This window comes from Pleurodeles waltl, chromosome 2_2 (assembly GCF_031143425.1).
Source record: "Pleurodeles waltl isolate 20211129_DDA chromosome 2_2, aPleWal1.hap1.20221129, whole genome shotgun sequence".
NCBI lineage: Eukaryota > Metazoa > Chordata > Amphibia > Caudata > Salamandridae > Pleurodeles > Pleurodeles waltl.
Genome location: NC_090439.1, coordinates 471,806,106 through 471,821,838, shown reverse-complemented (window position 1 = coordinate 471,821,838; position 15,733 = coordinate 471,806,106). Strand labels below are relative to the sequence as shown.

General features: G+C 43.7%; 1 protein-coding gene across 2 annotated transcripts in view; it reads right to left on the bottom strand.

The window, feature by feature from the left end:
* Positions 1 to 15,733, bottom strand: part of LPIN2 (lipin 2) — a 599,770-nt gene that overhangs the window by 472,304 nt on the left and 111,733 nt on the right. For both annotated transcript variants that reach the window (XM_069219965.1, XM_069219964.1), the window contains exons 2-3: positions 2,304 to 2,504; positions 1,060 to 1,155 (exon numbers count right to left, since the gene is read on the bottom strand). In XM_069219965.1, coding sequence (XP_069076066.1) covers positions 1,060 to 1,155; positions 2,304 to 2,495 — 288 coding nt within the window. In that variant the 5' untranslated portion in view covers positions 2,496 to 2,504. The remainder of the gene's footprint in view (positions 1 to 1,059; positions 1,156 to 2,303; positions 2,505 to 15,733) is intronic.

The following is a 15,733-nucleotide window of genomic DNA, read 5'->3' as shown; positions in this document are numbered from 1 at the left end:
ATAGCTGAAAGATTATATACGGTCTTTCACCCTGGGTAACACTTATGTGAAGTACGCAATAACATGTACCAGTGGGTGGGAGTCAAGTGCAACTAGATAACCTCATAACAGCTCTCCTTCCTTAATTCAAAGTAATAATGCATTAGACTTTTTCCGTACATCATAAACTCCATAATTTCTTCGATCACTGTGATCCTCCGATACATTGGTGGATACATCTGTTGATTCATATTTAGAAGGTTAGTGAGTTGGTCAGGGGAGCTTGACCAAACGCTCAAAGAACAAGCATTTGCCTGATCCCTGCACCTGTTTGACCTGTGTCCTGATATGAAGTGCTTAAGACCCGCTGGGATGCATAATGCAAATAACTGAACACATACACAATGCAGTTTATTCAGCCAATAGTGCAAAATAACTTACTAGCATTAAGGCCATACAATTATACAGTGAGAATCAGTAAATACCTTAACAAATACCTATTTTAAAAAAAACGAGAGAGAGAAACAAGGCCAATGTAGGCAGATAGTGATATCTGCACAGCCTAAAAATAGCAATAATTATGATAAGGTTTCCAGGGCCCCTGGCAAAAGTTTTAAACAAGCACTAGAAACGACAATACGTCTGGTTTGCAATGTGAGTCCTCACTAACACTTAAAAAAAAGAAAACAAAAAAAATATTACTTACAGTGTTAAATGCATCTGTGAGAGGAATAATTTAACGTATGATAATTCAGTGAGCGTTTGTAAATTAAGAAGCGGAATAATACATCAGACAATCATTAGCATGTGATGGGAGAGAATTACCCCGCTGGGTGGAGCGAATGTCAACACTACGTAGATTTTAAAGAACTAATACCAACAGGTAGCAGACAACTGTGCTGTCAAGCCAAAACTAAAAAAGGCAAGGACATGCTCAGCAGAAAACCAAACAAATGACGAATGGGATAAACCTGGCATACCAGTGAGGAATGCTGAATCCTGTAAGAGAAGCCAAGCACTGCTGATAAAAATCAAAAGCAAAGCAACACTGAACTCCAGGGCTGAGACACATTTACTTACATTTTCCTCTTCTGTTTCCTGTACAAAAAAAGCCTCTCCGTTGTCGCCCAGCTTCATATGCAAATCCACCGGGTCTCCATTAATCTCTATATCAATCTAAAGTGAAAACAAAGCATAAACGGTTGCAGAAGCAATTCTAAAAACAAAGAAACACACATTGTACGTTATTGCTAACAACTAAGCACATACAAATTAATCGTGACAGTTGTTTCTGCAGCGCCCTCTGTAAGGAGGTAGAACTGCAAACCCCACCTATGGTTTTGATTTGAACAGTATTTGTTTAATGTGCCTGGCCGGGCAGACATTACCCAAATCTATAAAACCCATGGACCAGATTAAGAAATCGCACGCTACCAGCGTTAAATCAAACCCATGGACCAGATTAAGGAGTAATCACAACCCAAGCAGTTTAACATGCCTTTTTCCACTTCTTGGTGGAACTCTGCAGAATCTAGAAGATTTTTTGGGTCAAATTCTGAGAGTTTCACCCACCGGTAGTCTCAATATACCAGAATTTAATTCCACAGTAAAATCAGGATTAAGGATTTCAAAGTCCAATATAACCTCCAACTCCAGAAGAAATCAGGATTGTTTTTAATTCACTCGAAAAAGCATGAAAACAATAATGGAGTGGCCTTGGAATTGTCTTCCCCATAAAAATATTACACAAGGTCGGTGATAAAGAAATGAATGGAGAATCTCAGAGTCCCAAAGCAGATGATCATGTTACAGAAATCACGGAGACTCTGCTAAAATGCTACTTGGAAGATAATGGAGTTTAATGTACAGAGGTCTTGTGCTACTCTCCACTGTTGTGGGAAACGTGTCAGTTCTCAATCCCACATTGCAGGAGGGCTATTGTCTTCAAAAATCATCACTATGCAAGTATACTAATCAATGCATAAAGACGGCCAATTATTTTAATAAACATTTTCCAGCAAACACAAAATGGCTAACGCCAGACACTGAAAATATTTTAACATGGTGTAGTATAGCTATAAAACCCTGCCTTTGTGTGAAATGCGCCAACACTACCTAATAATCTTAGACTAAAGAAGTGAACACAAAATTATGTGGTGTGTACTATTTATCCAATAAAAAGTGATTGCTAATCTTGTTTATAAGTTTTTTAAAAATAGTTCATGAAAAGTGAATAGCCTGCAATGAATAGTGAGTTTATGCGCTGAAGGTGTCAAATTCACAAGAAAATCAACATTCCCTCAAATGAAGTTTGCTGCTCTCACCACTTTTTCCTTTGATCGCAAAACACCAAGTTTTCCAAAGCGGACGTGGAATGGGGAGCACTGAAAAGTACCATCTTGCTGCCGAACAACAATGACGTCAATGCACCCCGAAAGCGTTGCCTGGTTGATTCCTTTGTACAACTCCTTTACGGTGACCAGGACTTGACCTGCAAGCTGCCCTACGTAGTTCATGGTTTGCGTCTAAAAAAGAAAACAAAAAAAGTAAGCAACTGGAGTCTACATGCATTTAATTTAAGTTTGCAATTGTGGACAAATTAAAACGTCTCATACTCCTGCAAAAAAAAAAAAAAACATTATTTTATATATATATACATCCCCCCCCCCCCCGATTGTCCTCTATGAAAGCACACTCCCAACAGGTTGTGGATTAGGGAATATGGCAAAGACGGCAACTTAAGATGAATTCTTTTGACATTTTCACTACTCCTGGCCTTATATTTTCATTAATCTCTGGACACGTGTTTCTGGGTTCATCCCTTCATCAGCAGAGAAAGTAGTCTGTAGTGTTTCACCTCAGTAGGTGCAGCCAGTGGTGAAACCGTTCCAGACATCGCCTCCCTTGTTCAAAGACCAAGTGCATGGCTGCTCAGCTGGTAAATATAGGGCCGGGAATAAAAAGGCTTTCCAGGTATGAAGATAGGAGTTTGTAGGATCGAGCCTGAGAAAGCTTGTGAGCTACTTTTGTTTTCAGTAAAGGGCTTGTATCCCGCCCATTTCTTACCATTTGTTGGGTTCTGTTTCATTGTTCTTAGTTTGCTCCTAACTGGTCAACGTTGGCCAAACTTCCATTAATCTTCTGGAGCAGGAACCAACTACAAATTGATCAAATTTAATATGCACACTTCCGCTGCTCCTCGCGTGACAGAGGTACTATTTTTCCTACAACACCCCACACGCCCACTCCCCTTTTCTACTTAATCAGGAATTCCCGCGCCAATCCTCCCATTCACTTCCATCATTTTGTTTAACCCTAAACACCACCCACTTATCACTTTTTTTTTTAAGCCTATTGAAGAGAGTGAGCTGCTGTGCTACGTAGTTTTTTTTTTTTTTGTTTGTTTTTGTGGTCAACACAGGCTGCGCCATAGCCTTTTTTTTTTTACTTTAACCAATTTTGCTTGCTATTATATCGTGGGAACTCCGCCCTAGGGACACTGGAGGCTTTACATCTAGCAGCAATTACATTGCATAAGGTCACATATATTTGTAAGGATTTGCGCACAAACACAGGATGCTGAGCGACATCGGACTCATGGACTCAAACTTAATCATAGCAGGAATAGGCCCCAATGGAGTACTTTATTTTCACTGACTGGCACATTGCACACAGTCACCTTCATTTTTTTAACGTATTTTTTTTTTTTTTTTTAAATTAAAGGATGTGCGCAGCGTCACATGTTGTTGGGCTGATGCCCAGACTTGAACCTGGATCTCCAGTTTCAAAGTTGGCAGGCCACGTCATAAAGCCACATCCTTTGCCCTCCACTTCTCTCCTCTCCCCCCATTCTTCATCTGGTCTTCTGCTTCTCCTCACTCTCCTGTTTCTTGAACCCCACTCAGACCCTCTTTCTAGCTTATACTGCATTTGTGACCCTGACTGCTTCTTTTGTGCTCCTTTAACATACTTTGGAACAGACTGTGGTAAAGCTGATCAAAATGCTGTAGTACATTTGTTTACTTGTTCGTCCTCAGAGACCGGTCTGTCTTTGAAGTTGCAATTAAATTAACGTGTAATGCAGCGCTGGTGCAGAGAGTACCATCAATGTACAATGGTGCAGGAGATGCACAGTTGTGTTAACTGTATTCTGTAAAAAGCCGAGACCTCCAGTTTGAAGTGATTGTGTGGTCTACTGCTGCACTGAGATTTCCTTCGGTTACTTATGAGAGAGCTTCCCAGAGCAAGTACTAGCTGCCTGCGGTTCCACACTTTATAAATCTGTTACCTTACAGCACTGTGATTCTGCTGATGAAGGGCTTTAACCGAATCTCTGAAGAAACAGGTTTTATTAGTTGAAGTGCAGTCACCCCTGTTGGCTTCACTTCATGAAGAGATTCCTGCTTAGATAATCTGTGGAAACAGACACCTGGTGTGGTATTATTTAGGTACATTAATGCTGCCCAGTTTGCTGGTACAAGTACCTTCTCTCACTTAAAAGTGACTTACTCTCTATACAAGTATTTTGTCATTTAATGCCAAGTATCCAGTCTTGTGACAGGAGCATGTGGGTAGACACAAATCAACTTCTCCACTCTACTCTACTCTACTCCAATCCACGCCAGTCAAATCCAATACAATCCACCCCACGCCAATCGACTCCAATCCACCCTACGCCAATCCAATCCACCCCACGCAACTCCAATCCAAACCAATCCAATTCATCCCACACCACTCCAATCCGATCCAATAGAATACAACCCACGCACTCTAATCCAATGCACCTACGCCAATCCACTCCAATCCAATACAATCCACCCCACTCCAATCCAATACAATCCACCCCACCCCAATACAATACAATACAATCCACCCCGACCCAATACAATTCAATCCACTCCACTCCACCCCAATACAATTCAATCCACCCCACTGCAATACAATATAATCCAATCCACTCCACTACAATACAATACTATCCACTCCACTACAATGCAATACACCCCACTCTAATCCAATCCACTCCACCCCAATCCAATCCACCCCAATCCAATCCACATATCCAATCACTCCCCTCTATTCCAATCCACCCCACTCAACCCCACCAACTCCAAATACAATGTACCCCACTCTAACCACAATCCACCCAATTCCGTCCACTCCATGACTCGGCACTCTAAAACACTCTCTGCAACTAAACCCCTGAACTCTATTCCCCTCTACTCAACTCCCCCAACAACACTCTACTCCAACAAATCCACTCTACGACACTCCCCTTCCCCACTCCATTATACAACACTAAGCTGCCCCACTCCACTCTACGACACTCCATACCATTAGCTTTTAGCCATGTAGAGCAGCACCAACATTGGTGTACAACATGGTAAAAACACACTGCCAAAGCCAAAAGTTCTTGTGTAGGCAAGATCTACTGGCTTTTCAAAGGCTTGTTTTTTATGTCAGCAACAGCAGCTGATGTTTACTAATTCACGCCTCTCAGCACAGAACATACCCGCACAGTTCTGTGGTGGACAAAAATAAACCTAATTAGGAAGGAGTGCGCTCAGGGAACACTAACTTCATGTCAACTTAAAGGTATTAGTGGCAGAGTTGGCGAGACACTACACAATGGCATCCTTGAGAGAATCATGGGTTCCATTTCCCTTTACTAGCCCATATAATAAGTAACACTGCTTTTATTGAGCGGTTCCAGTCTTCCAGGGAGGTATGTATTTGGCCTCCTGGCTTCAACCATTGTAGTTATGAAAGTTTGCTTACTCATAAAATAGGAATGAAGGACGCTGGACTGAAACACACCTTTATGAATTTCTAAATGTTTTTGCATCGCTTTGATTGCTTAGTCAGTGAAAGTAGCATTTAGGACATGTCAAGATTCTAATTTTACATGAATTTACTCCCAATGAAAAGTGTGTATTTAATTTTATGGTACACATTTGCGAAAATGTGATTTTGCTCTAATAAGATAGACCTGCCAGTATCCAGAGTAAAACTCTGTACACAGGCTTTTATGTCTACCTTGAAACGGCAAAATACTTAGTTGTATTAGACTTTATGCTTTTATGTAGGGCAGCATCCGATTGAAGTAGCTTTTAGTCCTGCAAGAAGCTGCTTAAGCAATCACATTTTCTCAAGGAGCTCCTCGTTTCACTATCACTCCCGATAAGTAGGTCATATCTGTTTCTAAGAACCAAGAATTTTCCTGTCAGGCAGGAAAACAGCAGCAAGTGCCGTTTTATTGCCCCTCACCTGGACTGCTGCAAGGTCATGTACGGCAGGGGCACTGATAAGACGGCGTGCCCTTTGTCAAGCAAATCAGTGCTAAGTAAATAAGAATTGGCAGCAAGGAGCAGCCTGCAATGCTAAGATATTTACAGCAGAAAACACAAAATCTGCACAGCTCCTTTTACCTATGCTTTAATAAGCCACATCTACGTCAACATAAAATCCATACAACTATTGCAGCAATGGCAATCTTATTGTTCCACGGTAAAAGGCAGAAATAACATGGGAAAATCTCTTCACTTCTGATGCACACACCTTCATTTCTGATGCATACAAGTTGAACCGAACGCTCAAACTATTCAAGTACAGTCCCTCATCTTGAATGTCTTTTTCCCTGCTTTATGTTCAATCTTCTCTTGCAAGTTTTATTCAATTCGCTGCTTTGTCTTGAAGTGTCCCGCAATTTTTCCCATGCATCCAAAACTTCCCCTCCACCACAGCATGTCCAATTCTGCACTCCACCTATCCTGTTCTCCTAACCACACAATCCACTCCACCACACTGTGTGCCCGATCACCTCCCCTTTTCATTAAATGGCAAATTCTCCATAATTCCCTACAAGTTTTCACGTTTACAGATCTTTGTTTAGCAGTCCCTCTTCTGGTGCTCGCAACACCGTGAGGAGGTCAGGTCTCACTCTGAGATGGGTAGCATGTCACTGTGGTGAAGCGCCGATGCCTTGTCTTCAGTTGTGGCAGCACAGGGTTCTCCAGATGTACAAGGAGGCTTCAGCTATTAAACTAATGTATCCAATTCGAATGCTTTCACTGGGCAGCAGCTAGGATGGTAGTATTAACTCATGCTTAAATGCTTTATTATTATGATGACATATCTGTACTCTGAAACACATTGTAGTTGAGGTGTATTAATGTAGCATGCATGCTATTGTACCAAACCCATTTTTAGGGCGAGCACGAAAGCACTCTGGCCTCTTGTAATCTATCTGTGGGCTTTTAACCACGCTCACCGCATGCCCATTCACTATGACTCATTCATGAGCTTTCTTTCAAAAATCCTTTATCATCATTGGTAAATGCTTTACGTTTGTCCCTCCTTTAGTGGTTTTGTTACCACCTTGGACACCGACCCTGTTACATGGATAATTGCACGATTGCCGATATGTTTGACTGAGCAAAAGTATTTTTCCTTTTGTGTCTCTCCTTCACGCTCATGGCGGCTGTGGCACTTTGAATTAGCTCACCTACGTCAACTGTTTTACTTTTCATTTCCAATTCATGTGCCAAGAAAAGTCCAGTTAGGAATTTATAATGATGTAGGAAGTTGGCTCTGTATATTCTATTTCAAAGTAAGAAATAGTGTGCACAGAGTCCAAGGGTTCCCTTAGAGGTAAGATAGTGGCAAAATTAGATAATTCTAATGCTCTATTATAGCCTTAGAACCCGCCGTAGCGGGCTCTACCGGCTATTAAAGGCCCGCTCCCGCGTTAAATGCCCAAGCCGAAGGCCAGTAAAAGCCTGCAGCACTCCATTGTTTTCAATGGAGCTACCAACATTCCAATGTTCTAATTTGTGGTAGTGTGGTTGAGCAGTAGGCTTATCAGAGGGTAGTGTTAAGCATTTGTTGTACACACACAGGCAATAAATGAGGAACACACACTCAAATACTTAACTCCAGGCCAACAGATTTTATATAGGAAAATATATTTTCTTAGTTTATTTTAAGAACCACAGGTTCAAGATTTACAGTAAACACTTTAAATGTAAGGTTCTTCACTTAGATACTTTAGGAACTTTTAATGAAAGCAATATCATATACAGTCTTTGTAAAAATGGCAATAAGCTATTTTCAAAGTGGACACAGTGCAAACATCAACAGTTCCTGGGGGGAGGTAAGTAAAGGTTAGATTAGGAGGTAAGTTAAACACTTACAAGACTCAAGTCTGGGGCATAGGCAGCCCACCGTTGGGGGTTCAAGGCAACCCCAAAGTTACCACACCAGCGGCTCAGGGCTGATCAGGTGACGAGATCAAAGAGGTGCCCAAAACACATAGGCGCCTATGGGGGGGGGGGGGACAAGTAGGCACAGAAAAAACACCCTCAGCGGCACAGGGGTGGCCAGGTGCAGTGTGCAAAGCAGTCGTCGGGTTTCGGGTAGGAAACAATGGAGGGACCCGGGGGTCACTAGCGGTGCAGGCAGGCACGGGGGGCTTCTCGGGACAGCCATCACCTGGGCTAGGCTGAGGGTCGCCTGGGGGTCACTCCTGCGCTGAGGTTCGGTTCCTTGAGGTCCTGGGGGCTGCGGGTGCAGTGTTGGTTCCAGGTGTCGGGTTCCTTGTTACAGGCAGTCGCGGTCAGGGGGAGCCTTTGGATTCTCTCTGCAGGCATCGCTGTGGGGGCTCAGGAGGGTCGTCTCTGGTTACTCACGGGCTCACAGTCGCTGGCGAGTCCTCCCTGAGGTGTTGGTTCTCTGAATCTCGAGCTGGGGGCGTATGGTGCAGAGTGAGAAGTGTCACGCTTCCGGCGGTGCAGTAGCTGGTTTTGAACAGGGCCGCTGTTCACTGGAGTTTTTTGGGTCCTTTAGTCCAAGGCAGTCCTCTGAGGCTTCAGAGGTCGCTGGTCCCTGTCGGATGCGTCGCTGGTTGCAGGTTTTCAAAGTTGAAGACAGGCCGGTAGGGCTGGGGCCAAAGCAGTTGTCGTCTTCCTCCTTCTCTGCAGGCTTGTAGGTCAGCAGTCCTTCTTATTTCTTCAGGTTGCAGGAATCTGATTTCCTGGGATCTGGGGTGCCCCTAAATACTGAATTTAGTGGTGTGTTTAGGTCTGGGAGGGCAGTGGCCAATGGCTACTGTCCTTGAGGGGGCTTCACCCCCTTTGTGCCTCCTCCCTGTGGGGAAAGGGGGGGGGGGGGGAAAGAGACACAGCCCTAGTCCTATTGGGGGAATTCTCCAAACTCAAGATGTAGGATTTCTCAAGGCAGGGGTCACCTCAGCTCAGGACACCTTAGGGGTTGTCCTGACTGGTGGGCGACTCCTCCTTGTTTTTCTCATTATCTCCTCCAGCCTTGCCGCCAAAAGTGGGGGCAGTGGCCGGAGGGGTGGGCATCTCCACTAGCTGGATAGCCCTGGGGCGCAGTAACAAAAGTTGTGAGCCTTTGAGGCTCACTGCCAGGTGTTACAATTCCTGCAGGAGGAGGTGAGAAGCACCTCCACCCAGTACAGGCTTTGTTCCTGGCCACAGAGTGACAAAGGCACTCTCCCCATGTGGCCAGCAACATGTCTGGTGTGTGGCAGGCTGGCAGAAACTGGTCAGCCTACACTAGAAGTCAGATTGGTATTCAGGGGGCATCTCTAAGATGCCCTCTGGGTGTATTTTTACAATAAATTGCACACTGGCATCAGTGTGCATTTATTGAGCTGAGAAGTTTGATACAAAACTTCCCAGTTTTCAATGCAGCCATTATGGAACTGTGGAGTTCGTGTTTGACAAACTCAAAGACCATATACTCTTATGGCTACCCTACACTTACAATGTCTAAGGTTTTGCTTAGACACTGTAGGGGCATAGTGATCATGCACATATGCCCTCACCTGTGGTATAGTGCACCCTGCCTTAGGGCTGTAAGCCCTGCAAGAGGGGTGACATACCTATGCCACAGGCAGTGTGAGGTTGGCATGGCACTCTGGGGGGAGTGCCATGTCGACTTAGTCATTTTGTCCCCACCAGCACAAACACGCTGTGAGGCAGTGTGCATGTGCTGAGTGAGGGGTCCCTAGGGTGGCATAAGACATGCTGCAGCCCTTAGGGACCTTCCCTGGCATCAGGGCCCTTGGTACCAGGGGTACCAGTTACAAGGGACTTACCTGAGTGCCAGGGTTGTGCCAATTGTGGAGACAAAGGTACAGTTTAGGGAAAGAACACTTGTGCTGGGTTCTGGTTAGCAGGGTCCGGCACACTTTCAATCAAAACTTAGCATCAGCAAAGGCAAAAAGTTAGGGGGTAACCATGCCAAGGAGGCATTTCCTTACAAATGCTAATAGCTCTAACTTGAGCAAACGTGAGACCCATTGCATTGCAAATGCTTGTATTTTGTTTGCTGTTTCATATAGCACAAACTCGAGCCGGGGGTACTGGAGCGCTTTACATGAGCACCAGTTATGTTACACAAGGACACATTCATTTTTTGGTGGGCATAGGAAGATTAAGTGATTTGCCAAAATCACAGGATGTTGAGCCCACGCCAAGACTCAAAACTGGTTCCCCAGCTCCAAAGTCGGCAGCTCTGGCCACTACGCCACATCCTCTCCCATTTACCATAAACGTTAGTAAACTCAGTAGGGATAATTATTATGAAAGGCCCTTGAAGTAATCCAAAACTCTGGTATAACCCTAATCTTCTAGCAAAAGGATTCATATATATATATATATATATATATATATATATATATATATACTTATATATATATGAAAAATGTCACTTACCCAGTGTACATCTGTTCATGGCATGAGACGCTGCAGATTCACATGCTGTGCATATCCCGCCATCTAGTGTTGGACTCTGAGTGTTACAAGTTGTTTTTCTTCGAAGAAGTCTTTTCGAGTCACGAGATCGAGGGACTCCTCCCATTTCGGCTCCATTACGCATGGGCCTCGACTCCATGTTAGATTGTTTTCCCCGCAGAGGGTGAGGTAGGAGTTGTGTATATAGTAATAGTGCCCATGCAATGTAGTAAGTATGTATGTACAAAATGTGTCTAAAAGTGATATATATATATTTACAAATTTACAAATGTACAAGTTTATTTTTATCAACTTATAACGGCTACAGGCTCCCGGGGAGGTGAGAGGGCGCATGTGAGTCTGCAGCGTCTCATGCCACGAACAGATGTACACTGGGTAAGTGACATTTTCCGTTCGATGGCATGTGTAGCTGCAGATACACATGCTGTGCATAGACTAGTAAGCAGTTATCTCCCCAAAAGCGGTGGTCTAGCCTGTAGGAGTTGAAGTTGTTTGAAATAATGTTCGTAATACTGCCTGTCCTACTGTGGCTTGTTGTGTTGTTAACACATCCACACAGTAATGTTTAGTGAATGTAGGAGGCGTAGACCATGTGGCTGCCTTACAGATTTCTGTTATTGGTATATTTCCTAGAAAGGCCATGGTGGTGCCTTTCTTTCTAGTGGAGTGTGCCTTTGGTGTAGTAGGCAGTTCTCTCTTTGCTTTAACATAACAGGTTTGAATAAACTTAACTATCCATCTGGCAATGCCTTGTTTGGATATTGGATTTCCTGCATGAGGTTTTTGAAAAGCTACAAACAATTGTTTTGCAAAATTATTTGGTTCTATCAATGTAATACATTAGTGCTCTTTTTATGTCTAATGTATGTAATGCTCTTTCAGCTACAGAGTCTGGTTGTGGAAAACAAATACTGGGAGTTCCACTGTTTGATTCAAGTGGAACAGTGATATAACCTTTGGTAAAAATTTGGGGTTTGTGCGTAGAACCACTTTGTTTGTGTATTTGTATAAAGGGTTCCTGTATGGTAAAGGCTTGTATTTCACTTACTCTCCTAAGAGATGTGATAGCTATTAGAAAGGCTACTTTCCATGTTAAGTATTGCATCTCACAAGAGTGCATGGGTTCAAATGGTGGACCCATGAGTCGTGTTAATACAATATTGAGGTTCCACGAAGGAACTGGTGGTGGTCTTGGGGGAATGATCCTTTTTAGACCCTCCATAAATGCTTTTATGACTGGGATTCTAAATAATGAGGTTGAATGTGTAGTTTGCAGATAGGCAGAAATTGCTGTGAGATGTATTTTAATGGATGAAAAAGCTAACTTAGACTTTTGCATGTGTAGTAAGTAGCTTACATTGTTTGTCGTGGACGCGTGTAATGGCTGAATTTGATTATGACAGTAATAAACAAATCGTTTCCATTTATTTGCGTAGCAATGTCTTGTAGTAGGTTTCCTCGCCTGTTTGATGACCTCCATACATTCTTGTGTAAGGTCTAGATGTCCAAATTCTAAGACTTCAGGAGCCAGATTGCTAGATTGAGCGATGCTGGATTCGGGTGTCTGATCTGTTGTTTGTGTTGAGTTAACAGATCTGGTTTGTTTGGTAGCTTGATATGAGGCACTACTGACAAGTCTAGTAGTGTTGTATACCATGGTTGGCGTGCCCAAGTTGGAGCTACTAGTATTAGTTTGAGTTTGTTTTGACTCAGTTTGTTTACTAGATACGGAAGGAGTGGGAGAGGGGGAAAAGCGTAAGCAAATATCCCTGACCAACTCATCAATAACGCATTGCCCTTGGAGTGACGGTGTGGGTACCTGGATGCGAAGTTATGGCATTTTGCGTTTTCTTTTGTTGCAAATAGGTCTATTTGTGGTGTTCCCCAGTTTTGGAAGTAGGTTTGTAGTATCTGGGGATAAATTTCCCATTCGTGGATCTGTTGGTGATCTCGACTGAGATTGTCGGCTAACTGGTTCTGAATTCCTGGTATGTATTGCACTATTAGGCGAATGTGATTGTGAATCGCCCAATGCCAAATCCTTTGTGCTAAGAGACACAACTGTGATGAGTGTGTCCCTCCCTGTTTGTTTAGGTAATACATTGTTGTCATGTTGTCTGTTTTGACAAGAATGTGTTTGTGGGCTATTAGTGGTTGAAATGCTTTTAGTGCTAGAAACACTGCTAGTAGTTCTAGTTGATTTATATGAAGTTGTTTTTGCTGAGTGTCCCATTGTCCCTGGATGCTGTGTTGGTTGAGGTGTGCTCCCCACCCTACCATGCAAGCATCTGTTGTGATCACGTATTGAGGCACTGGGTCTTGGAAGGGCCGCCCTTGGTTTAAATTTATAGGATTCCACCATTGAAGTGAGGTGTGTGTTTGTTGGTCTATCAACACTAGATCCTGAAGTCGACCCTGTGCTTGTGTCCATTGTGTCGCTAGGCACTGTTGTAAGGGCCGCATATGTAATCTTGCGTTTGGGACAATGGCTATGCATGAAGACATCATGCCTAGAAGTTTCATCACTAATTTTACTTGATATTGTTGGTTTGGGTGCATGCTTTGTATTACGTTTTGGAATGCTTGTGCCCTTTGTGGACTTGTAGTGGCAATCCCTTTTTTTGTATTGATTGTCACTCCTAAGTATTGTTGTATTTGACACGGTTGCAAGTGTGATTTTACGTAGTTTATTGAGAACCCTAGTTTGTGAAGGGTTTCTATGACGTATTTTCTGTGTTGAAAACATTGTTTCTGAGTGTTGGTTTTTATTAACCAATCGTCTAGATACGGGAATACGTGTATGTGCTGCCTTCTGATATGTGCTGCTACTACTGCAAGGCATTTTGTAAATACCCTTGGTGCTGTTGTTATCCAGAATGGTAACACTTTGAATTGGTAATGTACTCCTTGGATTACAAACCTTAGGTATTTCCTGTGTGAAGGATGTATGGGTATATGGAAGTACGCATCCTCAAGATCTAATGTTGACATGTAGTCTTGTTGTTTGAGCAAGGGGATTACGTCTTGAAGTGTTACCATGTGAAAGTGATCTGATTTGATGTAAAGATTTAGTGTTCTGAGATCTAAGATGGGTCTCAGAGTTTTGTCCTATTTGGGTATTATAAAATACAGGGAATAAACCCCTGTTCCTTTTTGATGGTTGGGTACCAGTTCTATTGCGTCTTTTTGTAACAACGCTTGGACTTCTAGTTGTAATAGGTCCAAGTGTTGTTTGGACATGTTGTGTGTTCTTGGAGGCACATTTGGTGGTAATTGTAGGAATTCTATGCAATAACCATGTTGGATAATGGCTAGGACCCACGAGTCTGTAGTTATTTCCTCCCAATTTTGGTAATAATCTGTGAGTCTCCCCCCCACTTATGTGTTGGGGATTTGTGACGCTGAAGTCACGGTTTAGTTTGTGGGGTTTTTGGGCTTTGGAATTTCCCTCTGGTTTTAGGGAACTGTCCACCTCTATATTGTCCCCGAAAGCCTCCTCTTTGATACTGGCCCTGGTATGTCGGTCTGGCTTGTGAGGTTGAGGGTTCTGTGCTTTGGCCTCAAAACTCCCCTTTAAAATGTGGCTTCCTGCATGTGCCTCTGCTCTGTGGTGAGTAGAGCGTGCCCATGGCTTTGGCCGTGTCAGTGTCCTTTTTTAGCTTTTCTATAGCTGTATCCACCTCCGGCCCAAACAACTGTTGTCCATTAAAAGGCATATTAAGCACAGCCTGTTGGATCTCTGGCTTAAATCCGGGGGTGCGGAGCCATGCGTGTCTCCGAATAGTGACTGCTGTGTTCACAGTTCTGGCTGCTGTGTCCGCTGTGTCCATTGCTGATCCTATCTGGTGGTTGGAGATACTTTGGCCCTCCTCCACCACTTGCTGTGCACGCTTTTGAAACTCCTTGGGAAGATGTTCAATAAAATGCTGCATTTCATCCCAATGAGCCCTGTCATATCTTGCCAATAAAGCTTGTGAATTGGCGATGCGCCATTGATTGGCTGCTTGTGCTGCAACTCTTTTCCCCGCTGCATCAAACTTTCGACTTTCTTTGTCGGGTGGTGGTGCATCCCCAGAAGTCTGTGAGTTTGCCCTTTTGTGTGCTGCGCCTACTACCACTGAGTCAGGTGTTTGTTGCTGCGTGATGTACACGGAGTCCATGGGGGGGGGGGGCTTGTACTTTTTTTCCACTCTAGGTGTAATAGCTCTGCATTTGACGGGGTCTTGAAACACTTGTTTTGCGTGTTTTAAACATCCCTGGTAACATCGGCAGACTCTGGTACTGGCTGTGTGTTGACAACAAAGTATTAAATAAAAAGTCATCCTCGATAGGTTCAGCATGCAGTGCTACATTGTGAAAAGTAGCTGCTCTGGACACCACCTGCATGTAAGCAGTACTATCTTCAGGTGGTGACGGTCTTGCCGGGTAGCAATCTGGACTATTGTCAGATACTGGTGCATCGTAGAGATCCCATGCATCTGGGTCATCCTGGGACATCCCTGTGTGCGTTGGAGATTGCATCATAGGGGGTGTTGCAATTGGTGACAGCTGTGGCGAATGCAGTGGCGATGGTTGTGGTGAAAAACATGGTGGAGTTTTTTCTTTTGCCACCTTTGCCTTAGGCTGTTTCTCTGTTTCTTGGAAAGCAAGTTTCCTTTTCATTTTAATAGGGGGAAGAGTTCTTATTTTCCCTGTGTCTTTTTTAATATGGAGCCTTCTTTGTGTATAATCTGGCTCTTCCAGCTCCAATTCTTGTCCAAATCTATGGCCTTGAAGTTGGGATGACAGGCCTTGTTCCTCAGAATAGGAGCTCTGTTTCGGCTCTGATGCTGGATGTTTCGTCACCGAAACTTTTTCCGCAGTCTTTTTCGGCTCCGAAGCCACCTTTTTCGGTTTCGGGGTGCCGATCTCTTGGTGCCGACTTTGCTCGGAGCCGGTATCTCGGTGTAGAGTCTGGTCGGAGCCAGTATCTCGGT